The following is a 26,857-nucleotide window of genomic DNA, read 5'->3' on the forward strand; positions in this document are numbered from 1 at the left end:
TTGAAGTCCTGCCGCTTGTGGAGTCCCAGACACTTTACAATTTTCCAGCGTGGCAACAATTGCGGACGTACAAATGGCCTGCCTTTAAGCGGAGATAATATTGGTTTCCTCTCCAAATACTCCACTCACACTCCGGAAAAGAGGAGCAAATTATCAGCGAGAACGCGCTGTTCTTTGGATTTATTTCGGCGACAGCTTGACACGGATCGAGCGACACAACTCCGGTGCTTCGGTCCTGAAATGGACACAGGAATTGTACCTGAAAAGAAAAGGTAACATGGTCGCTTTATTCATTTACACGTCTACTTAAAAAAAACACAATGGAGGGTTTTAATTTAAAAACTGGTTATAAATTCCATGTTTTCGTGTGCTCTTAATTGGTTTTACGACGACACGATAAATGTAAAAAGCTAAAGGCTAACCTAGCTGGCTAGCACCGCTAGTTGACTTAGAGACGCTCTTTTCATTTACTCTGTTTCTGGAATTTAAACAAATTCCGCCTGAAGATGTCATTGTAATGAGCTCGAGTGAAGTTTTGACGTTGCTGGATGTTTTTGTCATCGTAATGTCCGCTGACGTTAATGCAATTGTTGGCCCATGTGAGCACTGCTTCAGTGTGGATTACATTATTAAATATGCATATGTAGTTGTCTGGCAATATCTTGAGGTCGCTCCGGGTTATTGTGTCAGTCAGGAAATGTAAATATGTTCAGAGTAATTATTCGTATTATTGGTACCCAATAATAAGTAAGTGAGCAGAAGCCTTTTACAGGCAATAGATGGGTCAAGCTAATCCATCCATCCATCCATCCATTATCTGCACTGCTTATCCTCAGTAGGGTCGCGGGGGTGCTGGAGCCCGTCCCAGCTGTCATCCGGCAGTGGGCAGGGGACACCCTGAACTGGTTGCCAGCCAGTCGCTGGGCACACAGGGACAGACAACTCACTCGCTCATTCACACCTAGGGACAATTTGGACCGTCCAATTAACCTAACATGCATGTTTTTGGAATGTGGGAGGAAACCCACGCAAGCACGGGGAGAACATGCAAACTCCACACAGAATGTTTGATCTCATGACCTCAGAACTGTGCCGCACACGTGCTAACCACTCCGCCGCCATCCTGCCTGGTCCAGCGAATAGTTCAGCTTATTATTATTGCAACAACTATCATGACTATAATGTTTACTGTTATTATTATTAGCATTATCAACTATGTGTCTATTCTTATTGCTATTGTTGAACATTGTTATCATATAACTGTCACAAGCATATGATGCAAAGCCACCACAACTTGAACCTATATTTACTGTACACACAAAAAACTATGAGGTTATGAACTATGTTGGTGAGGATGGTGAAAAACAAACTAAATTGGGATACAATCACATGGATTTACATCTTAAAAATAACAAAAAACATACCTCATGTGCGGCCCCTTCTCAAGGTTTCTTCATTTTCCTCATGCTGAGGTTTTTGAGTTTTTCCTTGCCCTCATGAAGGTTTTAGATCAGGGGATGGTGAAATAATAGTCTGTGGTTTGCAATCATATGTGGTCTGTGCAGCCTTTTGAGACTTCTTGTGATTAAGGGCTATACAAATAAACATGACTTGACTTGATATCTGATTATCTCATAGTTAGGGCAAACAAGTGGAAGCTTGATGCTGTAGGCATCAGGCTCAATCTCCCATACCTTGTCTTTTTATTCCATGGATCAGAACACTCAAGAATGGGTGGTCCTGCTGCCTGGGGGCGGACCCCCTAAGGTAGTAGGTCCAAAAATGACGGACAACACACACACAACAAAGCAGTCAGTTTCACAATGAGCAACCAAGAGAACTATTTTTATCACAATTGATACAGACGCCCCCCTACTTACGACCATTCGACTTACGTAAAAAGGCTAGATACGAACAGTAGCTCAGGGGGTAGAGCGATCGTTTTAGGATTAAGGGATCCCAGTTCGAATCCCGGCTTGTCCGTGTTACATGCCGAAGTGTCCTTGGGTAAGACACTGAACCCCCAATTACCCCCAATAAGCAGGTTAGCGCCTTACATGGCTGCACAGATCACGGCCGCTATTGGGAAATGTGAAGCACAATGTAAAGCGCTTTGGGAAGTCATTGACTTGAAAAGCGCTATATAAATGCAGATCATTTCATTTCATTTTTTTCGGAATGTCGAAAAATATCCGGACATTGCTGTAAGTTAGATTTTGTGTGTGTGCACCTTTTTCCGCATACAGGACATTACTGTAGTGCTTTTTTCCGCCGCTACCGGCATGCGGTGGCGCTGTGAGAGGTCACCCAGCATCCACCCTGAAGAAGAAATCCGGCTCCTACTTCCTACCACGTGTGTAAACATACAGTACTACATGTACTATATTTCTAGCGCACTAAGAACTTTGACGTTTTTATTGTTTAATATCTCGTGCATCCATTCAATATGGTTGTTGTAAATAAGAGGCGAGCCGTTTCTTTTGAAATTAAAGTGGAATGAGAAAGCTTGATGTAGTTGAGAAAATGGTTGGATCGCTTTTTTTCGGCCACTTTTTACCACAGAGGACCACCTCTTGAAGCGCATCTTCCAAAAGTAAATTAAACTCAACTTTATCCAGCATATTATTTTATGAAATGTTTGTTTTTGTTCAAAACAATACAGGTTACTTGTATTAACCTTAAACATACCAAATATAGCACAGAAGCAACTTACGAACAAATTCAACTTACGAATGATCGTCCGGAACCCATCTCGTTCGTAAGTTAGGGCAGCGTCTGTACTCTAAATAATGGAGACAGCAATGATGATAATGATGATGGTAAAAAAGTGATGGAAGTAGTGATGGTGATGATAATAAAGGGACTGTATACATATGTACAATAATGTTATTTTTTACATGTAAATACACAGCAATTGCAATTGTTAAGAAGGCCTGGAGGTAAGATTTAATAAGCATATCGTTCCTCCTACTCCCTTTCGACCATGTATGTTAACATCGTTTGTGTTTTTTTTTTCTCGATTTGTTGTTTTGTTTTTGCTTTTGTAACATTCGAAATACAAGTTTCATTCATTTATTCAGAAAAAAACTACCTGTCAACCTCAGCTAATTTCTCCCCTTATTAACAATTGCAACTCCCTTTCTACTGTAATGTAAACCAGGAGTCTCCAACCATTTTCAAGCTGAGAGCTCATTTTTGTTACTCATTTGCTTAGAGGGCACCAAGTTTAATCTACATTTCTCAGGCAATAAAGTCTCTCACCATTTAGATAAAATCACCGTTTTGAGGTCAAAATGGGTGACCTATGTTGATTGTTAATATCCAGAGAACATGTTTTAAGGGGACTAGGGGAGAACTCTAAAACCCTTTCATTTTTCACAGGCTGGACATTATAACAGGGTTCCGCGGATCCTTTAAGTCTTAAAAAACATTAAATTCATTATTCTATAAGTAAGACCTTCATTGGCATTAAAATGTCTTGAATCCAATTTTCAAAAGTCTTAAAAAGTGAACACACAAGATTTATTTTTGTTTGAACTAAGAATATTTAGTAAAAAAAAAAAAAAAAAAGGAATTTTTCCACGATTCATGATAAAAATGCTCATCAACGTAGCAGCAGAGTTCTATGGAATTAGTAGATATCTGCCAGTTTTGACTGAGGATCCATGATTTACTGTAAACATCCTTCTTATTTATTGTTTTCCATGTCTAAAACTTTGTTTCTCAGAGGGAAAGTTTTTCAAATGGACCAACTTATCATGTTATTACTATGTTGGTCCTATGTTATTAACAGGTTCATTGTTGGAAATAGGGTTAAATAAAGTCAACACTATAAAATGAATAATTTTACTAAAAAAATTACAATGACCCAAGACAGGTGAGCTATTTTTTAGAACAGGTCTGTGGGCCATGTTTGAGACCTCTGATATAAACTTTATAAACACAACGTGGCACCGATTTTAGCCTACTTACAGGAAGACAGACTATTTAGAAAAAAACATAGATCAATTGTTTAAACAAGTTTATTATATCTACCAAATAAACAACTCATCAGATAATATCACCATCTTATAATAGGTAGCAGTGCAGAACTTGGCAGGCTTTATCTGTTCCACAGATAGTAAATTGTCCCAATTTAGTTTAACCTGGAACAAAAATGTCTCAGTATAATTTCTCTTGGCTTCCTATACTCTATTTACTTTCTCCACATGGCTGAAAACTCTCGCACTGATGGCATTAGTGAGTAAGGCAAAGCAGAACTTTGAAAATCTCTTAAATAGATGCAAAGCGATCTTGGCCAAATTGACTTTTAATTTAAATGCATGGCCAAAGTGACTGGGTTTATACCGCAACAATTTTAGCAATCTACCGTGATGTTGTCGTCTGCTACCAGTGACCGAGACGATCCGAATAAGAGTCAAAGTGGGCAAGACTGAATCGGTCCCACAATAAAATGAGTTTATTTGTTTTACCCCGTACAATAATTGTTATATGGCGTACACAATTTGAAATGATAAAAAAAATCTTACGAAATACAAGGAAAACTTACAAGTCCACAGGCATGAGAGTACGAGTGACAACGCATGCTAAACCTGAAGCTCAGCAGGTATTTGATATGTGATTTTCTTTTTCTTATATGTTTGTTTACTTTCTAGTGAATCCTACTGACGGACAAGTTTACAACGGAACACAAACTTTTCTGTAATTTGCACTACACCTCAACGCTACATTTACATGCAAGCAATAATCCGATTCGTAACGCATTCCGATTTTGCTAAGCCATGTAAACACGCTTAAAATTCCGTTCAAGGTTTTAGTCTGACTGCAAGGATTCTGATTATGATGGTCAAATTATTCCTTTTCTTTGTTTTGCATTTGAGTAATTGAATTGCTTGTGCGCATCCACAGTTCCCCCATCCAGGATATTTTGATGCTGCATAGCTTTATTGACTTGTAATGCAGAGACAAACTCCATTTCCATTTTAATTTTTGCTCAATGGTGAAAATGTGTATCCATCTATACACAATGGATATCCATCCATCCATAGTGTAAGTCTGCTTTTGGCTAGCCATGTACAAGCACCACTTATAAACGCACAAGTTGTGGCAATGGATCTCACTTTAAGACCATTGAGGAACAAAACATGGTACTTCGTTAAAATCAGTGAGTGACATGCCTGATACCATCCTTCATTTAGTGGCAAGAATTAAAGCAGTAATGACATGAATTGTGTGGCAAAGTCACTCTCAATTCAACCTTGTAATCAGAATACTCTCAAGCGCCATGTATATGGGTTAATTGGTGTGTCTTCTGTGCATGTAAACAATTTATTCAGACTGCTCGAAAATTCTGATTTCTAATCACATTCAGACTATTGCCTTTGTTTAAACATAGTTATGGACTTTTATGTTCCATATTTAAATGCTGTTGTCAAGCATTCGAGTTGTTGTGTTAAAATCAAATTCGGGTAGCACAATAAATTATTTAAATCCTTTAATAAAAATCACAAAAACACAAATAATTTGTAAAATTAACAACCAGGCATGGGCTAGCCAATTTTATAAAAAAAAATGAAAAAAAATCGGGAACTTTGTGACCGACACATTTTGGTCCCAACAGCAGCAAATTTTTCAATTGATCTTCTATTACTAAAATTCAATTAAACATAATAAGACGCTAAAAGTGTTAGTATTAGAAATATCTTAAATCCAAAGGGTTTCTATAAACTGTGTAGCAATTTGTAAATGGATTCATTGTTGCACCTCTCAACACAAACATCCCTGCGTTTCGTGTATTTGATTATTTACTTGTGTAATTTGCGTAATTGTAAAGCACAGCATATTCAAAGGTGGGTGTTTAATTTAATGTGCTGTATAAATGAGGTTGTTTTGAAAGATCAGTTGGCAAATTGTACCATGTGCAGCGCTTGTTACTTTCCTAATGATGTGTGTGTTTGAGTTATCGTGGCTATGGAAAGTGTAGTCTCCATTGTTTGAATGGTGGTCTTTCTGACTAAAGAAATACCAAGGCAACACTCCTATGTGTGACAATTTAAGTGCATAGGTGTCACCACTTTGAATAACAAGAACATTTTGATCTTGTTAATTAAGTTGTTGACGTTTATTTTGATTATGCTAGAAGAAAGTTCTTGGGACTTTTCATTGTCACATCTAACAACATAAATCGTAGAGTTGGAAGTTACGTTCATTTGTGTTAGGTGTTCCGGTGCACAAAAAAGGGTAACTCAACAGAACCCCCCACCCCCCACTCATCCGTTCATGTGAATGTTGAGAGTCTGCTGTTTTGTTTAGCTGCACAGTTTGTTGACTTCTGAGAAGGGGGGCTGCAATATGCTCTTGCTGTTCCTGCAGAGATAATATCCATGGCGAGTCTGCACTTGAGACTTCCTTGTCCACAAATTGTACTTGATGTTTATTTTTGTCCCAACGACTTATGCAGAGTGACATTGCAGTCTTAAGTCAGACACAACACTCACGTCAGTCACAGTAATCAGACATAGCAACACTCAAAGGACTGGGTTGTATAGTTTAGGATGGGAATTAGACGTCAAGTTTTCTCTTTGAATTTTGCAAGGGGGGTGCAGGAAGTCGCGGCGTTTGCTTTCATTTTATGGTCACCTGAAGACAATATGGTGGTTTAATTGGCCATGTTTTGTTGCAGTGTTGAGTTCTGAAAACACAGGCTGAAATTGGTCTTTAGGCAGTGTTGAAGATAATTGAAAATGAAATGAAATTGCAGGCATACTGCATTTGTGTGTTTTCTAATTTGTGTGCTTTTTATTGGTTGGTTGATTTGGAGCATAACCAGGAGCTGACTGTGTGTCTACTTGTCTAACCACATTATACATTGTTTTTATACACCCAGCTTTATTATTTGTTTTCTTTTAATTTGTTTTGTATCAAATGAAGGTCCCATTACTGGTACAAAAATAATACTATGTTTATCTTTGTCTCAGATTTGTATATCTTTATAATTTGACATTTGAATAAGAACATTTTGTCATTTTTTTTTATCATAGTCGCACTAAGGTTGCAAAGTTCTTCCTTGTGGTGTTATTTCCACCTAATTTCCTAATCACTCGGGATTGACGTCAGAAGCAGTTGCCAAATTTGTGATGCGGTGGAAGTTGATCTTGTGTACTGTATTCAAATATTTTCACACACCTTGGAGAAAAAAACCCAAATTACAGAACTTGCAAATAGCACAACTCCAGTGGTATGAGTGCAATAACATTTAATGATCATTTAATATACCTCTTGTGGTACCATACGACTCGTGTTCACTATATTTTGCATTTCTTTTTATATTTTGTATTCATCCTTTTTTTGTGCTGTGCAGTGAATGAACATTTGAGTATGTGGATTGTCATTAACTGAGAAATCCAATTGATAGACACTGTATTTTATTACCTTACAATAGGAAAAAAGACCCTTCCGATCTTGTTTCCTTTTATTTTGGTTTTCTAGCACTGCAGTCTGTATACTTCAATGTTATGTAAGGTTATTATAGTTTTTCTCTGAGCATTTTTCCCTTTCAAAGAGGTTTTCGTTGCGTTTCCAAAACCAAATCTGTATCCATTTATTTTCAAACAAATGCAATTTAAAAAGGTGATTTACATTGATGTGTGTGTGCTGACCCTTGTCATTACAGTATCATCATGGTATCTCTTCATCATTCCTATTAATACCTAATTCCCTCTCACATGTTTTTGTGTTGGTGTAAGACACCTGATTCCAACTATACAGCTCAGTTAGTCTGATTTTCCCTTGATATGCATATGTCACTCATGTTCAGACTTGAGAGTAATCACGGCCAATCCACGTTCCCCTGGGACAATATTAAACGCACAATATTCTGTTCTCATGCAAATCCCAACATCTGACGTGGCATTTGTTGTTGACACCCACATGGTTTTAGGTTTTTGCTTTGCTTTTGTTTGATCACCCCCAAAAAGAGCAGCAAGTGAGCAGTACACTGAGCAAAAGGAATGTTGGCACTCTGTCAGAGGGACCAAAGTACTGGCAGTGACTGAGCTAGTTTTCCTTTTCTTTCTTGGAGTCAATCCTCTTTGTGTTCCCCCCCCACTGGCTGCAATTAAGGTCGGCTATTTTTTATTCCTGTCAACAGTGCTCCCGGTCACAATGAGTTGTCTCTTTTCAGTCCTGTCTAAAATTTATGGGAGAAAATTGAATAATGAAATCAATCCGCTCTTTTTTGCAACCACTTCCTTCCAATGTTATTAATGGGGTCATTGGCCTGACATTTTAGCCCTTTCTGTGTTTCTCACAGAGCCCCAAGTCATGGTGATTCAACACATTAAATCATATATTTGACAATGTTTACTTTATAATTATATGCCATTGATTTGACCTTATGATGATTGATGTGAAATGTAATAACAAGTCCGCAATAAATCAATTTAATGCAGGGATTTCCAGAATGGCACTGCTAATCTCGAGTCCACTGATTCACATCTGGTAGTGACAAGTATTCATAATGTTCACACAGTCGTAGTATTCATTGATAATGTATTTTTTGAATGACACGTGAAGCAAAAGTAAACCGCATGTCGTGTTTTGTAGCGTCAAAATTCAAAGGACTGCTGGTCATGCGTAACCCCACGTGCATGTGTACTATTATATAATATTGGTCTCTTGCCTGCTAGGAATGTTCACGTCTGACAAGAATTTTCCTTTCCTTTCCGATGCCATTTGATATATAGGCCATATTTATTTTTTATTTTAATAAAACAATACTGACCAGACTTATTTTGAGAATCTAAACATTTTTCATTTTGTAACTTTAGAGGACCGCTTTTTTTAATGCAGATGGTCAGGCAATATTTGGAAAACATTCTTTTGAGTCAAGCGAGGGTTGTAGCTTTGTTTTTGTTTTCAGAATCGGAATGCTGATCTCTTCCTATGCAGCTGCTCATGTGGCGGTATCTGCACTGATGGGAGCAATGTTCCAAGTTCCATTCAGCAAAAATTGCAACCTCTACATTAGACAATGACATAAAACAGGCTTAAGACGCGTCAGGAAATGTCACAATATTTACATTAAGACGTCATAGCACAATATCGTGACTCATGTATTATTGCGTCAATATTTGTCAATCATTTATTGATTGGTGAAGAAAGGCTCTTGGAAAAGCAGCCACTCAACAGGGAAATAAGGACTTCACTCAACCTGGTTTATTATTCACTTGCTGGAGTTTTGAATGTAGCATCACTGCCCACAATTTATCTGCCGTTCACATATCCATGACATTATTAGATGCTTTTGCTCTGCGGTTTCAAAACTGATCGTTTTACTTTTATAGAGGGCAATTTGTGTTTCTACGCACTCCAATGTTATTACTGTTCTATCATACAGTTTTGTTATGGATTTTATCTCACTTTTGACATTGTCAGAGTGAATATAAGGGCAACAATATAATTACTTTATTACACGCAGCTCTTGGTTGGCAACTAATAAAGCCCCCGCACATAAGTTGCTGGGCAAACACGTTTGTACAGTAAATGATTTTGATGGTTATCTTCTCTCTACCCTGGTCATATCCCTCGAGAGGGGTGACCGACAGCAAGACAAACACACAAAAAAAACAATGAAAAGAGGGGGAAAAGTAGCAAAAAAACACACCCAAAATTGTTTGGACCATGGCCAACCCAAATGCCCAAACACCCAAACAAGTTTAGCACCTCGGCAACCAAGTTGGTCATGCTTTCGTCCCTCCAGATGAAACGGGACACAAGAAAGCGGCCATGTCACTCGGGTCAGGGTGACACAACACATTCTTCTGTTCAACAACAGGGCCCGACAGCTTTCACTGGTTTAACCGTGCCGTATCATATAAGTGACCTGCCCAGCCATTAGAACGTGTCTAAACATCCCTCTATCGATTTAGACCTCTTTCCTGCAGTGCACTTATAGCACCATCCATCCACGTCAATCGCGGCCTTCCTCTTAGGTCTCCCTTCATTTACTGGTTGGTTATCTTAATAATTATATTTCGGCCCAGTCCATAGTCTGTTTTTATTGAATCTGCTACTACTGTATTTATTCATGGTGGACACACATTTTTATTTATTTATTTATTTTTTAACCCAAAAGATAACTCAAAGTTTTGGTGCGCGTTATACAAAAATTTTTACAGTAATTTTTTACTGTATCCGTGCAATCAATCGAAAAATTTTGCTGACCACAATCATTAAGCATAGGATGCGACGGGATTCAAACCCAGGTTGCAGTGGTGAGAGGGTTGAATCTTAACCACTTGACGACCAGTGATATAATGACAATAAAACCATCCATTTAACTGCAATTATGTGTTGTGTCTTTATATTTGTAGATATATAATTGTTATTTTGTTACAGTTGTATGCTCTCAGTAATGATGTTATCTTGATGTAAGTTTAACCCTTTGTGGGCTTTTATGAAGGTGCAAGGTTGCTTCGGAGATTTTCACTCTTCGCTGATAGTTGTGTTCTCCATTCCCTGAATAAAAAAGGGATCTCTCTATTGTGTCAGGGTTCCCGCGGATCCTTAAAAAGTCAAAGAAGACATTGAATTCATCATTCTAAAAATAAGGCCTTAATTGCCATTAAAATGTCTTAAATCCAATTGTCGAAGTTCTTAAAAAAATTGAACACATTAATAAGATTTATTTTTGTTTGAACTTAAAAGATTAAGTAATATTTATCAACTGTCTATTTTAATGATTCACGATTCACTTTTGTGGCGACATCACGTGACGACAACAACGGAACTATCAAAATGTGATGTGATTTCAGTCGGGCCTTTCAGAGCAAACGCATGTCTTGGGTCTACCCACAAAACACATAGAAACTTCAGACAGAGACGTTTACTTAGTTTGGACCATGGCGAAGTGTACATTTAATGATAATTTTAACATTTTCCGCCATGGATTAAAGCTGTGCCAGGTCATTTGTATGAGGCACCATATATTCTGTGCAATAAATATATATATATATTTTTTCAGTTGTGTACTATTTTGTCGACTTGGTCTTAAATTTAATTTCTTAAGGCATTAAAAAAGCCTTTAGTCTTCAATTCACCTTGTCTTGAGCTGTAGGGACCCTATGTGTTCATAGTTTACGTTGTCAATAAAGGATTTTAATCATGGCTCAACGTTTGACATTTCAATGCTTGATTTGATTTGAGAAAGTGAAAACAACTTTAAATTTATTTTTGATCAAAAATTAGGGGTGTGCGTTAGGTTTCTTTCCAATCTTGCAGCCCTAATTGCGATTTTTTTTTTTTTTAATTTCTTTATTTTTTCTAAATTTTATTTATTTTATTTTTTATTTTTTTAGTATTGCAATTCTGATGCGATTTTCGATGTTAAAAGACAAGTGCATTTTCAACCAGCTCTGTGATCTCAGGGTTGGGCCCCCACCCCAGGACTGGGAGGTCACAGGTTCAAGCATCGGCCGAGTCATTCCTAATACTTAAACTATTGGTACCCATTGCCTCCCTGCTTGGCGCTCGGCATTAGGGGTTATATTTGAGGGGCTTGGTTACCTAATAACTAAAAAAAAAAAAAAAGGAAAAGTGCATTTTATCTGCTAGTTTTGTGTTTTTGTGAGTACTTAATCATAGTGAGTAGTGTTTCCCATTTAATCTTGGTGGGTCGGCAGTCTAGGGGAGGTGTCTAAGGGCAGGAAAACCTGATTTGGTTCATTTTCACCCAGATCCTAGCTCCAGAACAGTGGTAGAAATTAAATGGACAGAACTATTTCAAGGCAATGGATTATTTCTGACGCTAATATGTTGTTCACACACATACATATATATATATATATATATATATATATATATATATATATATATATATATATATATAATTTTTTTTTTTCTTTATTTTCATCATTTTTAAGCGTATCCTGTTGTTTATTAAGGAAAAGTGAGTTCTAAAGATGTTATAATTTTTGGGGGCGCTTGATTACGCCCATTGGTAAAAGTTCACTGTAGATTAAAAGATAAAGCCATGGGGATTGCATCATCCAACTACTCCCTCTAGGTAACATTAGGAGTGCAGCGGTTAGAGTAAACCATGTCCACCATCCAATCAACTATACATAACCATGCTATTTACCCAATAAACCAATTAACCCAAAAAGCAAGTGAGGAAAAAAAAAAAGCAAATAACCGAAATAAACAGCGCGTTTGCAACTAGAGTGCTGTTCTAGTTGGCCAAACACCACGTCAATCAAATAACAATGAATCTTTAAAATAAACGCAGTGTTTTACAATTACACAATCGAACTATGTCACATTGCTATATCAATTAGATTTTGGTTAATCGTGCAGCCCTAGTGTGTGTTATACTCTGGTGTGTTTTATACACAAATAAATATGGTACATATCGTTTTGGATGTGACAACAGTGTGGCAAACTTGGTGAGATAATTTTATATAAATTTTTACCTAGGCCATAGTCATTTTTTATTAATTCTGCTGAATGGATGATCTTTCGCTTGTAATTACATGCTATACTTTGCAAGCATTATGTGAGGATAGCATGGATTTGCTATTATTTTATTCAGATTTTCTTGTCTCCCTAAGGGTGAGCTCAGAGCGAAGGAAGGAGAAGTCAAGGGATGCAGCGCGATGCCGGCGCGGGAAGGAGTCCGAAGTGTTTTTCGAGCTCGCTGAGCAGCTGCCATTGCCTCACAGCGTCAGCTCCAGTCTGGACAAAGCTTCCGTCATGAGGCTCACCATTAGCTACCTGCGCATGAGGAAACTGCTCGGCACTGGTCAGTTTCCCCCAGCTTTAACTGAGTTGCATTAACAACATTTAAATTCTTATATAATTTTTCAAGTTAATTTCTTTTAATTGTTGTTAGTTCGCAATTTCTAAAAAAGTAATTTTTTTAATGCATAGTAGTCTCAAATTTTCCATTCAAGTCTGTTTGTTTCAATGGTCTGTTTTTTTAAGTCTAACTCGTCTTACAGCACTAATTTTTAGTTGGAATCCTCTTTACAAAAAAAAAACTTTTTTCTGAATTTTTAGACGATTAATTTTTACCGTCTATTTTTCCATCCAGATGATCGGAAGTCAGAAGAAGAAAGTGAGCTAGAGACGCAGCTGAATGGCTCTTACTTAAAAGCAATGGAGGGCTTTCTAATGGTGTTGTCTGAAGATGGTGATATGATTTATCTCTCTGAGAATGTGAACAAGTGCCTCGGCCTGGCACAGGTAGGTGTGATTTTATATTTTCTTATTGAGGAAGCCATCTTGGGCCAATGTTTTTAGGTCCCAAGCTAACGGTCCATGAAATGCTTATTGGAAATATTCTTCATTCTGCAGTTTGACCTGACTGGGCACAGCGTGTTTGATTTCACACACCCCTGTGACCAGGACGAGCTGAGGGAATTGCTGGTCCACAGAACAAGTATGCAGCATTTTATCATCATAACTCACCAGGACACCTTTATGTGATCTTGGCTTTGCAGCACCAAAGGAATTTGCTGTATCATATTGACATTCGTGTCTCGCTGCGCTGCAAAGCGAATGAGCTTTGTCGAACATTTCCCCAGCGCACGATCACAAACCATTTTAGCATATCTTTTTATGCACATTGAGCATAACTCAAACCATGATAAAATAAAATATGCATTGCATTGTCATTGCTAATGTATTTGGGGGTTAAAAAAATAAAACCCAATAAATTCCAATTGCTTATTTAAAAACATGTTTAAATAAAAGTAAGAAACCATTTTTAAATAAAATATTTTTTTTTTTTTAAATTTCAGCCTCCAAAAAGACAAAGGAACCCAACACCGAACGTAGCTTCTTCCTTCGAATGAAATGCACGCTTACTAGCCGGGGCCGTACGGTCAATGTCAAGTCTGCGACATGGAAGGTAATGGAAGGTCTTGCACATAAAATGAGCCGCACTGAATCCTCAATAATAGTATAACTTACATCTTGGGAAGGGGCAGCACGGCAGCGCAGTGGTTAGTGCGTGTGCGGCACAGTTCTGAGGTCATGAGATCAAAGCTTGTTCTCCCCGTGCTTGAGGGAGTCCTTAGGGCACTTCAGTTTAATTGGCCGGTCCAAATTGTCCCTAGGTGTGAATGAGCAAGCGAGTGAGTTGTCCGTCTCCGTGTGCCCTGCGACTGGCTGGCAACAAGTTCAGTTCCCCTGCCCACTGCCTGAAGATAGCTGGGATGGGCTCCAGCACCCCCGCGACCCAACTGAGGATAAGCGGTGCAGATAATGGATAGAAGGATGGACATCTTGGGAAGCTTATATATCACTTTATCCCAACCCAATAACCACAGCAAAACAGTGTGGTCTTTGTTGTTGATCATCATTTTTATTCAAAACAGTCGATCTATTTTATCTGTGCACAGATACTAGAGACATTGATAGGCCATTAGCTGGCTTGTCTGACTCAATACATTCAAAAAGACAATTAACTATATACTTACTGGGCTGATGTCATGACAATTCCCTACCTAAAAGAGAATTACAATAGAATGCTCGACATTGACTGAGAGGTTTTATGACTATAGAAAACATTTAAGTCCTACAATATGATGCTGTAACATCAACAGGTGCTCCACTGCTCCGGACACGTGCGTTTACAGAGCAGTCTCGACGAAGAGACGAGCAAGGACCTCAAGGAGCCACGGCTTCCGTATCTGGTGCTTATTTGTGATCCTATTCCACACCCATCTAACATTGAGGTCCCCCTGGACGCCAAAACATTTCTCAGCCGCCACACAATGGATATGAAGTTCACATACTGTGATGAAAGGTGAGCATGCATTATTTAGTCCGCCGTCGGTTGATATTGCTGAAAAGTGCATTTCAAGTATTTCATAATACACCTTATTGAGAATTTCAACGCGTAGCAAAAATAGAGATTTTTTTTTACAGGATCACTGAACTTATGGGATACGATCCAGAGGACTTGTTGGATCGTTCAGTGTACGAATACTATCATGCACTAGACTGGGACGATCTCACAAAGACTCATCACAACTGTAAGTATGACTTACAAGACCTTGAACGCAAACCTGGCGGTATTCTAAGCGTTCTTGTGTTTGTATATGTTTCAGTGTTTGCAAAGGGCCAGGTCAGCACAGGCCAATATCGGATGCTGGCTAAGAGAGGAGGCTTTGTGTGGGTGGAGACGCAAGCAACCGTCATTTACAATAACAAGAACTCACAGCCACAATGTGTGGTCTGTGTCAACTTTGTTCTCAGGTACTTAACGACTAAATCCGAAACTATGGCCCCCAAACGATTTTGGCATCCTTTCAAACATATTTATGTTACCATTTCAGATACAAAAAAATTCTGTGACTTTTCACTAAGACCTAACTTCAAACGTACCCTCATATGAAGTGCGTCTATATAACAAATGTTCTCCAAGTCAATCACGAAGTTCCTTGCTGTGGCGCCACCATGTGGTAATTTAAAGAACCACATAACACATACGTGTAATTTTAGTTGAGGATACAGTGAACCATCGCTACACAGCAATTCTTTTCCGAGGGTGTTGCTACTTTACTGATTTGCATTTTGACTCTGGTCTGCATTCTGATTGGTTTAAGTCTCTTTACTTTCAGTTCAGTTTATACCAGCTCGGTGGCCTTTTGGGGGTATGGCGCCCGCCCTGAGACTGGGAGATTGTGGTTCAAGCCTCAGCCGAGTCATACCTAAGATTTAAAACATTGGTACCCGTTGCCTCCCTGCTTGGCGTTCAGCATTAGGGGTTGGAATTGGGGGGGTTTGGTCACCTAATGACTCCCAACACCTCAGCTGGGTTGAGCGAGGGGGCTGGGAATCCCCTCCTCTGAATCTCCCAAAAAGAGTCAGAAATGACTCTAGCCACCTCCCACTAGGGGGGATATGGCTGTGGTATATCTAATACTTTCAGTTCACCTTGATGATTAAAATTATCTTTTGATCCTTAGTTTCTAGTACAAAAACAACAAACTGTTTTACAGTACTTTTAAACTGATGCTTGAGCCTCTAAAAAAGGTTGGTTCTTTTTATTACAGTATGTAGTAATTAAATGTATCATTATGATAAAATACAAATAAATGTGACTTGAGTAGAAAAAAAATAAAGGTTTCTTTTTTATTAATTTCATCCGCCACATGTTCTTATATGAATGTAACCTTGTCATAAACTAGGGTTCACTGTATATACTACAGAAAAATGTCTAACAATTTCAAACTTGATGCATTTAATCCATGTATATCTGAGGTCCTTCTGCACATGATTACGTGTGCTATCTCGAGAAACTATTGATCAATCTGAGAAAAATGTAGTTTTGCTTTCTTTACGGTACAATGCCAACTGTTTAATTTGGTGTTTATTCACTGTCCCTGTTCCACAGCGGCATTCAAGAAGAGAAACTGATCTTGTCTTTGGAGCAGACAGAGGAAAAGCCTGTGAAAAAAGAGCAGCAGGGTGATGTCAAAGTTGTTGTGCAAGGTGGCTCAAGAGAAACCAAGAAGAAAGAGGAGGAGAATTCGCCGGAGTTGGACGTGATCCAGCTGTTCACTCAAGTGCTGGAACCAAAGCCAGTGACCATTCTGTAAGATCAATTGAAGAAAGTGCCCTTGCACTCTATTATTATGCAATGTTAGCCATTTAATTGGGTATGTTTCAATGTTTCTCCTCTACAGTGGCATTCCAGAAAAGGAGCTGATCTTGTCTATGGAGCAGAAGGTCACAAAGCCTATGAAAAGGGAGCAACAGGATAATAAAAACGTGATTGTGCAGGACCGCTCAGGGGAAACATCCCCGGCCGTGTTGAAGGAGGAGAAGCCGCCAGAGTTGGATGTGATTAAGTTGTTCACTCAAACGCTCGAACCAAAGCCAGTTACCAGCCTGTACGATCAACTGAAGGAAGAGCCCGAGGCTCTGACTCTGTTGGCTCCAGCGGCTGGAGACACCATCATCTCCCTGGATTTCAGCTGCCCCGGTTTGTTAACCCCCAGCAAGCTACGTTATACAGTGGTACCTTTTCACACGAGCTTAATTCGTTCCAGGATGTTACTCGTAGCTCGACTTGCTCATGTAATGAGCAAGTTTTCCCGATATGAAATAATTAGAAACACATTGGTCTGTTCCTCTTCTACCAAAAGCATCCGTGTGACCCCTAAATAGCTATAAAACACACCTCCCTGATCACTTAAAAACACAGTCAAATAGTAATTAAACATAAAGAAATAGAGTAATATGAAATATATAATTGTAATAACATTGTTTCTGTATTCTACGTAGTCTGTCATTATGGCTTTATAAGGGGAATTGCAACCATTAATACTAGGAACAACTGGCTGAGGTATGCAGGTATGAGATCAAGAGACTGTTGATGCGTAAACACTACTCTTAAAATAAAGAGTTACTGTAACTTTAAACGTGCACACAAAATAAAATACAAAAATAATATATATCTAATTTAGATATGTATCTATGTATGTGTGCATGTAGAAGTTGGCGTGTGCGAACTGGAACCAGTTTATACTGATGGTGAGCGTTCTCTAATGGTAGCCTCTGGAACTGCTCGTGACCCATGTACATGTGGACTACTTGGGTGGTAACACTGACTTCTCCTCACACACAGATTCGGACATCCAGCTGCTGAAAGACGTGCCTCTCTACAATGACGTGATGCTTCCTGCCACCAGCCAAAAGCTGGCACTGCCTCTTTCTCCGCTGCCACCCAGCGAGCCCCTTGGAGTTGACGTTTCCACTGTGGATGGGAAAAGTGACAGCTATGTCGGAGCCGCTTCCACATCGACAGCCAGCAACAGCTCAACAGAGGTAGAACTGACCCATGCTAGAAATATGTGGTCAAAATATTTTATTGCAATTTTTCTCATCTTTCCCATTTCGGCCTTAATCCAGATTGTCTCGGTCAATGGTAGCTGGTCACAACGTCATTGTAGATTGCCAATAATGACGTGGTATTCTACATAGTCTGGCTTGCTCTGAGTAGATAGTTGCCACATTGTGTTTGTAAGCTTTATTATCGCTTAATAATAAGCAATAAAGGGAGCCATCCCCAGAGGTTGACTGGTATGAGATCGAGAGACTGTTGACGATTTGTAAGCACTAACTATACATTTAAAATTAAAGTTGCTGTATCTTTCAAAAATGGTGCACATGAAAAAAAATTACAGCACAATTATTTTTTTGCCTGTAGTAGTTCACATGTGCAAACTGGACAAGCTAATGCTGGTGGTAAGCAGTCACAAGCGGTGAGCAGTCTAGTGATAGTATCTGAGACTGCTTGTGAACTGAATTTTCCTTCAAGCAAGATTTTTGTTGCGAATTAAACCCGTATACTGAAATTCTCGCGTTCAAAGGTGCTTGTATAAAGAGTTACCACTGTACTTCAAATACATGATGTTAAATGAGTGTTTTTAGGACAGCACGGCGGATGAGTGGTTTGTAGTGCATCAGCAACATAGTTTAGTTCCGAATTTGCATGTCCTCCCCAAATTGTGAGGGTTTCATCCGGATACTTGGTTTCCTTCCACATTCCCAATACATGCATGTCAGGTTAATTGGCCAGTCCAAATTGTCCCTAGGTGTGAATGAGCGAGTGAGTTGTCTGTCTCTGTGTGCCCTGCGGCTGTCAACTAGTTCAGGATGCCCACTGCCCGAAGACAGCCGAGATGGGCTCCAGCACCCCCGCGCCTCAAGTGAGGGTAAGTGTTGCAGAAGATAGATGGATATTTTTCTTGAGTTAGAAATATCTGATTGCATTTGAAAGGCCCCTCGCCAACTGCTGTCAGTTATGACGTTTTGGTTACTGGCTAGTTGCTAACACAAGAGAATTGTGCTCTATTTGGGAAAGGAAAGAAAGTGTGTGCCAGCCTGCTTATTAATTTTTAAAAAAGCACATGGTGAGCTATTAGCAGTGAATGCTAATACTAACAGCTATATCAGAGCAGCTAATTACATAAGAATCAACACTATTATGCAAAAAAACTAAACTTTTGTACTAAATAAAATCAAATACACCTTAAAATGTATTTACTCATTTCTCAATTGCTTTGTATAGGTCTCATCTCCTCCAGACTTTTGCTTGACAATGGACCCAGAAATCTCAGACTTTAAACTCGATTTGGTGGAGAAGCTGTTTGCAATTGATACCCAGCCCAAGGCCCCCTTCACCAAACAGGTAATGAGAGTTTAGTTTGTTATTAATTTTGAATACTTGCAAACGAATGACGGGATTCTCCTTTCCTCGAAGGCAATGGAGGACTTGGACTTGGATATGTTGGCCCCGTACATCCCCATGGACGACGACTTTCAGCTGCGCAGTTTAAGCCCCGATCAGCCGCTGCCTCAAGGACCCGCGGACTCCCTCGTTAGCTCGCCTACCCATGTCGTAAAGGATCTCCATCACTGCCTGGGTTTGCCCGTCAGCATCACAAACAGTGGCGCTTCCTCCCCAGCATCGCCCGACACAATCACCCTTCCCGACGCCTCTCCTATCCTCATAAAAAGGTAGAGGTTCTGCTCTTTTCCTGCTGTTATTTCGACTTCTTGATTTTTCCCTAATGCATGTTGTTTGTTTGGCAGAACCACACAACTAGACAAAGAGGTGTCCCTTTGCACCCTGGCAGCACAAAATGCTCAGCGCAAAAGAAAGCTGGATGACATTCGAGGGACGGTTGGCCAGGTAACGTCTCATGTGGAAAGCTAAGTCTCATGACATTTTATTGGGGCTTTGATGAGTTTATTCCGTTCTTTATATTGGACACCTGCAAAGGTTGACAGTTTGTTACTTTGACTATTACACCACACTCTTGTATGTGATTTGGACCATTCTGCACGGTCTACAATGTAGATAGTGACAAGGATGTAGACTCTACATCCTTGTCACTATCGGCATGTAATGTTGCTGTTCTTTGATTTCAACCCCCTGATTTTTGTAACTGAGGAGATTTCATAAAAAAAAAAGGGCTACAAAATAACCTTATTAGGTTTATAACATTGTAGTGATTTGCGGCCCCCAGTGAGGTTTTCTTGGGCGCCTGAGATGATCTTGATTTATTATTGTATCTTACATCAGTTATCTTTCAGTATTCACTCTATTTTATTGTTGTCTAGTGAATGGTAGAAAAATGCTGTTTTTTAAGTTATTTTAGCCCATTTTTGCTAAAATACAATTAAGACTGGTAAAGGTGATTGAACAATACTGGTTTCTTTGATTTAAAGGAACGTCGTCAAACCATATACTGAAAAATTAAATTAAATAAACAAAAGCATTCAAACTGATCAAACACGAGCTCAACACTATAATATTAAAAACCTGTTAGACAAAAATATATAAGATAATTAGTGCTGATTTCTTTTAAATCAAATATGAAGGAATCCGCATTTTTTGATATACACAGCTTTTAAATGCAGAACCAAGTAACTTTCTGCTCCTGCTCAATTATACAATGCCACCAAGGTTCCCTGGATTACTGGCGTAAATGTCAGAGAGCAGAATGATTTTAGGCAATTTTCAGCACCGGGGATGTACTGTAGCTTTGGGTTGGATATTGGTGGGTATCAAATCATTAAAACAAAATGACTCTTATGTAAAGTAGGGCGAAGGCACCGCCAAAACATTTGTCCTACACGTTGGCACTTCAAGATAAAACGTGATTTAAACCTTTCTGCCCTGCTTCGATTCATTTATGGACTTTAAGTGATCACATAATATTGGTGGGGGAAAAAAACGATTGCTCGATATCAGTGGGGACATGTCACCTCATGTAAAATCTGCTGGAATCCGTTTTGCTGGGAAAAAAAACGTCTTACCTGAATGGTTGTGGTGTAAAGTCTTTAAGTGACAGCTTAATCTTTGGGTTTCATACTGTTCGCTGCCAACATGTTTTAACATAGCAAGCACACTGGTCTTAGCTGGTCTCCCTCCGTGGCTGCAGTGAAGATGTCAAACGTCGTCTTAGCTTTCAGGAGCAGACTTTTGTTTCTCTTTAAGTGTCTTGTCATCTGGATTATGCTTTTTTTGCATGGGGTCACTTGAGGGTATGGCCGGGGAGGAAAAACATTGCAATTTTGAATGCAATTTTTGATTTTAAAAGAAAGATGCCTTTCTGGACTTTTGCTTTTGGGCGAGAACTTAATCATAGTGACATGCAAACTTACCTCAAGATGACATTATTCCCGACTCAGTATATGGCTGTAACAAAATAACTATTGATCTAGAAAAACAGAATTGGAGTTTAATAAATGGTCTTTATTGTCGTTATACAAAAGTACAACAAAATTGGAGAGCTACTCCTTTCAGTGTAAGAAAACGATTTAGAGAGCGGCTGGCCGCCTTTGTCAATTCCAGGACATGCTAAAAATCCAGAGAGCACCAGCTGATGATCAGCATTTCTTTGTGCTCTTCTGACTTTCCTCAGAGTCCAATTTTATTTATGAATTTATTTTCAACGTGACAAGTCGCTAAAACCGCGAGCTCCTGGGTTTGTTTTGGTGACCAGTTGTGCGCCCAGCTGTTTGACTGGCAGCTTACAGCAGCACACATGTCTTGCAAACTTTTCGTCGCATTTATTGTCCAGTGCCATTAAAACTTCTGACAGTCCGGTGCTGTTAAACCCTAAAATGTGACAATTCTTGTTGGCAAAAAGACAAAATGGAAAATCTAAATCCCTGGGGGAAAAAAAAAATGCAGATTTTGCACTTACACTTTCGCACTAGGTCGCACTGCAATATCGATTTGATTTTTGTTAAGCGGAAGCCTTACTTGAGGGACTGCTACACTTAAGCCCCTTTTCCACTACACAGTCAGTCCCTGCTTCGCTCGGCCTTTCTTATGGTATTTTTTTCCATTATAGGTCGGTGCTGCGTCTAGTCAACATACAAAAAAATACAAAGACACGACGCTATTTTAAAAATGGCAGCCAGGACAAACTAAATCTTTGCTTATCTACTACCCTCTCTGAACAATCATTGGTCAGCAGTGCCCCAACGTAGCGCACCCATCAGTGGTCAGCAGTGACGCACATGATGTTTAAAGTCCCTGGTCCAGGGTATAGAACCTCAACAGAGAGGGTACCTAAGGCCGGGCTCCAAGGGACTAAGAACCGGTTACTTTTTCACAATGGAAAACCAAAAAAGGCCGAGAGAGGAAGGCCAGAACTGTGTAGTGGAAAAGGGGCATCAGCCTCCGCAGGGTTGGGTACGGTTACTTTAACTGGATTACTTTCAATTACTTTTGGATTACTCCAATACGAAATATGCTAATAAAAGACAAAAGAAACAAAATATGAATAAAATGACTAAATTTTGTGCAGGCTTGGAGTAACGGAATACATGGAACGGCAAAAATGATGTTGGCAAGCTGTTTGGATTTATTTTCATTTTGTTTCTGTCGCATTTGATGTTAGTTTTGCCGGAGATCAAAGCCAGGAGAGAAAGCTTACCACGTGTTGTGAGTCATCATTTTATTCATATTTAGTTTGTCGTTTATTAGCATATTTGCTATTGGAGTAATCCAAAAGTAAATGAAAGTAATCCAGTTAAAGTAACCCTACCCAACCCTGAGCCTCCGCACAGTGCTGAATGCGATGCTCTGCTTGGAGGCTAAATGTTAACATAACACCCCGCCAACGAAAGTGACACGGCTCCCTAGTGTATTGCAGGTGCAATTTCAGTTAATACTGGGAAAGTTAAAAAAAAAAATGTGCCGGTGCTCCCTTTGACAAAGCCTCGCGCACCCCCATATTTGAGAACCACTGGATTAAGCCAAAGTGTGCCTGTCAGACAAGATCCGCTTTTTCAGTCAGCCTGGATTTCTTTGTCACACACTGGTGCAACACTCCAGGGACTAATCAATCCTGTTTTTTTTCTAGACCACTTTGACCGGAGAAAACATCAAACAAGGGAAGAAACTGAAGGTTGAGTTGGTCCCAACCCAAACTGTTCTCCTGCTGCCTTCAGGTGAATTGAAGAGCACTTGAGTGGATTTTTTTTTTGTCTACTGCTCCTGTTCCATTTGTAATCCGAGCCTCTTCCTCAGATTTGGCCAGTTGCCTGCTCGGCAGCACATCGGAGGCCACCAGGTCCTTGTTCAACCTGCCGCAACTCACCCGCTACGACTGCGAAGTCAACGCTCCGTTACAGGGACGCCAGTATCTGCTGCAGGGGGAGGAACTTCTGCGCGCCTTGGACCACATCAATTGAGTTTAATCTCAGACACGAGTGTGTCCTTATCTTTGCCGTGCCCCGACATCTTCTTATTTATGTCTCTGAAAACAGTGGTACCTCTTTCTACGAGCCCCTTCAGAAACGAGAATTTAAAATCTCTCTCGGTATACGAAGGCAACTCCGGGTCACGAGCAGTCCCAGAGGCTACCACTAGAGACCGCTCGTTGCCCCTTTGCGCATGCAAACTACTGCAGGCAAAAAAAAAGCAAAATTGTTCCATAAAAATGTTTTGTGAGTACATTCAGTTAGTTACCGTAACTTGAATTTTAAGTGAACACAGGGTTTGTACGAGTGCTTGAAATCCTTGAATTTCAATGATCTCAAAGTTTGAAAAGTGTTAATTTTATGGGGGATTGTTTGTAAATGTCTGACATTGTTGCCATGTTTCTTAGGTTAGGTTTTGGGCTAGGGTTAAGAGTTATGGTATGGGCTTCAAATAAAAATATATATATATTTTATGGTTCCAAAACAAGATTGGGGCTATGGTTAAAAATTAAGGTTTAGGCTTCTTATAGGGCATTAAACTACATATTCAGGGTTCTGAAATAGGGTTGGGACTAGGGTTACAAGCTAGAGTTAAGTGTCTGAGCAGCCTTTTGAGACTCCTTTAAATAAAGGGCTATACGTATAAACATGACTAGGTTTAGGAACTAGGGTTTGAGCATCATATTAGGGTTATAAACCAAATGTATGGTTCCAAAATAAGTTTAGAGCAAGGGTTACAGTTTTGAAACAGGGCTAGGGTTATGTCTAATGTTCAATGTAGGGATATAGGGGCTAGGGTCGGGTTTTAAACCGATTTCAGGATTCAAACTAAGGCTTAGGCTCCCGTTCTTTTGATCATCACTGGATTTCTTCCTTGAATGGTTCTCACTTTGAAAGTCCTTAAAGTACTTGGATTTGGCTATGATAAAGGTGTGTACAGTAAGTGCTTATAAATCAACAGTCAACCTCAGCCTATTTGCTCCCCTTATTCATGATTTCAATTCCCCTTATTAAGCGATGACAAACTTAACAAATGCAGCAACTCTTTACTCACAGCAGGACAGAAAATGTTGAATCCTGCAGCAATATTAGCAATCTACGATGACATTGCGTCTGCTACCATTGACAGGGACTGTTTGGATTAGAGATGAAATAGGCAAGAAGAGATGGGTCTTTTTTAAAAAAAAAAGATATATTTTTACTGTATAGACAATTGTTATATGACGTAACCAAGTTTGAAAAAACGCATAATACGGAGAAAACAAAGTTTCGGTATGCCGGATCGCTGTTACTCCTTGCAACTGCTACCCCACCCCTTTCATCTGCACTATGCGCACACAATCGTTACAGCAAACACCCTCCTCAATAAGCGCTCACAATAAACTCACATTTTATTTCATTGATTTTATGTATGTACTGTTGAATTACTCATCTCATCAGCCGTACCGCTTATCCTCATTAGGGTCGCGGGGGGGCTGGAGCCCATCCCAGCCATCTCCGGGCAGTGGGCAGGGGACACCCTGAACTGGTTGCCAGCCAATCGCAGGGCACACAGGGACAGACAACTCATTCGCTCATTCACACCTAGGGACAATTTGGACCGGCCAATTCACCTGAAATGCATGTTTTTGGAACACGGGAGGAAACCGGAGTGCCCGGAGGAAACCCACGCAAGCACGGGGAGAACATACAAACTCCGCACAGGAAGTCTGGAGCTGGATTTGATCCCATGACATGAACTGTGCCGCACAAGCGCTAACCACTGCGCCGCCGTGCTGCCCTCTGTTAAATTACTATTTGAATTTATTTTTACTGATCAGTAAGTTGTGTTTTATACCTATTTAGGATTCACTTGGGTGCTTTTAGGACAGGGGTTTTAAAACGTTTGAGAAAGCGGGACAGATTCAGTAAGCTGAAAATGTGTGAGGGCCAACTATTCAGCCTAGCATTCTTTGAACAATCTTGAATGAATTCCCCCTCTGTGAAAGGTTTGCAGTCCTTGGCGATCAGTGTCGCAACTTCGTAGCTCGCCTTTGTAGCAGTTTTGTTTGACTCGCAGGGTCTCGTGAAAAAGGGCTGCTGTGCCGGTAAAACGGCTTCATTCGTTTCGCGTTAAGAGTTTGTAGTTGGCATGTTACCTTCTGGTAGTGATCTTTCTATTATATTCTTTGAAAACAGCCATAGTATCTTTCCAATTTAGGCAAATGCAGTTGTTGCGTATTTCGGTGAAAAACATTGAAGGTGACAGCCCTCTGTCAAATTTCCTTTTTTTTAAATTACAATCGCCATTTCGGAAATGGGGTGGGCTAAAATTTTTACAGAAGTGGTCAAAGGGCTACTGTCAACTGGTAAAATGTTGTTTTTTTTTCTTGGTACAAAAGTCCACGGGCCAGTGTAAATTTTATCACGGGCCATAACTAGCCTCCAGCCCGAACTTGTGGCATACCCGTTTTAGGACCAATTTGTTTTTAATTACCAGGAAAATTCGCTTGTACATGAGCAATTTGAGTTACGGGCACGATCCTGGAACAAATGAAGCTCTTATGGAGAGGTACCACTGTACGTCCAGTTGAAGATTGGCTGCTGTTTGCGCATATTTTGTGAAGTTCATAACATTCCACTGTGACAAACGTCATAGCAGCATGAGTCACAAGGAGGAGGGCTCGGCATCAAAACGATTTCGGTTGGATTCTTTTTCATTTTGTTTCTCTCCTGGAATTCTCTCAGCACACGGCGCCCCTCACCAAGGATCTGGCGCAACTGCCAGCAGTGTATTGTAAGCTTCAGTCGCACAATTTATATTTTCTTAAAAAGAAAACTATTACCAGCAATATATATTAAGCCTTTTTAAACGTAGTTTAATGGGAAGACAACAGTTTATTTTTATTCTCCCATGTGTGTCTGTCTTAACACCTGTACTCCATAAACGTCGTCTCAGTTTCGTCACTGTCGAGTACTTTTTAGTCTCCTAATATGTTGTGTAGCAGTCAAGCTCATCAGTCACTTTATTACGTTTCTATGTGTGTTATCATTTAAACAGCAGAAATAAGGAGAATCAAAGCATGTTACTGACGTGATCGCAGCGGTTATTTGTCGTACTCTGCCGAATTGAATTGTATTCTGTGTAACTGATCAAGTATTCAACCCCACCATGCTCCGTGTTACTGTAACATTAAATGTGTGTTGTATAATTTCTGTCTCAAGTGGTGTCCTTCGAGAAGTTGGGCAACTGCATAGGATTAGTGCAGGGGTGTCCCATAATCCCCAAAATACCACCTAAAATGAGTCTCCCTCCAGCAGTTATTAAGAGTGTTGAGGCTCGTTTTTTTATCCCAAATTTTAAATAATGGTTTCCAAAAATGTTGCAAGGTTCTTTTGTAAAAATGTCACAAGATACTACCAACGCATTTACCTTCAGTCCAGACGGCCATGGGCGAGGAGAAATATTGCCCCCACCCTTTGTATAACTATGCCTATTCATACAGCTCACCCTAATCAAATTGCTCAAGGTGCTTCGCTATAGCTTTTAGTTAAAACGTTTGTTTGCGGTTTGTTCTGTAGCTTTTCATCAAAAGGTGTCTCCACAATGAACACAGATTGTCTAATGCAGTGATTTTCA

General features: G+C 39.7%; 1 protein-coding gene across 1 annotated transcript; it reads left to right on the forward strand.

The window, feature by feature from the left end:
* hif1aa (hypoxia inducible factor 1 subunit alpha a) lies at positions 1–25,605 on the forward strand. Its single transcript, XM_088355040.1, has 16 exons — positions 1–272; positions 12,609–12,799; positions 13,091–13,242; positions 13,354–13,438; positions 13,800–13,909; positions 14,607–14,809; positions 14,932–15,038; positions 15,114–15,261; positions 16,403–16,603; positions 16,695–16,993; positions 17,639–17,838; positions 19,085–19,204; positions 19,277–19,533; positions 19,609–19,708; positions 22,899–22,986; positions 23,066–25,605. The coding sequence occupies exons 1-16, from the start codon at positions 241–243 to the stop codon at positions 23,227–23,229; spliced, it is 2,457 nt and encodes an 818-aa protein (XP_088211166.1). The 5' UTR covers positions 1–240; the 3' UTR covers positions 23,230–25,605.
* Positions 25,606–26,857: the final 1,252 nt, after the last annotated feature.

The sequence above is a fragment of the Urocampus carinirostris genome, chromosome 15 (genome assembly GCF_059441175.1).
Source record: "Urocampus carinirostris isolate Australia breed hairy pipefish chromosome 15, RoL_Ucar_1.0, whole genome shotgun sequence".
NCBI classification, from domain to species: domain Eukaryota; kingdom Metazoa; phylum Chordata; class Actinopteri; order Syngnathiformes; family Syngnathidae; genus Urocampus; species Urocampus carinirostris.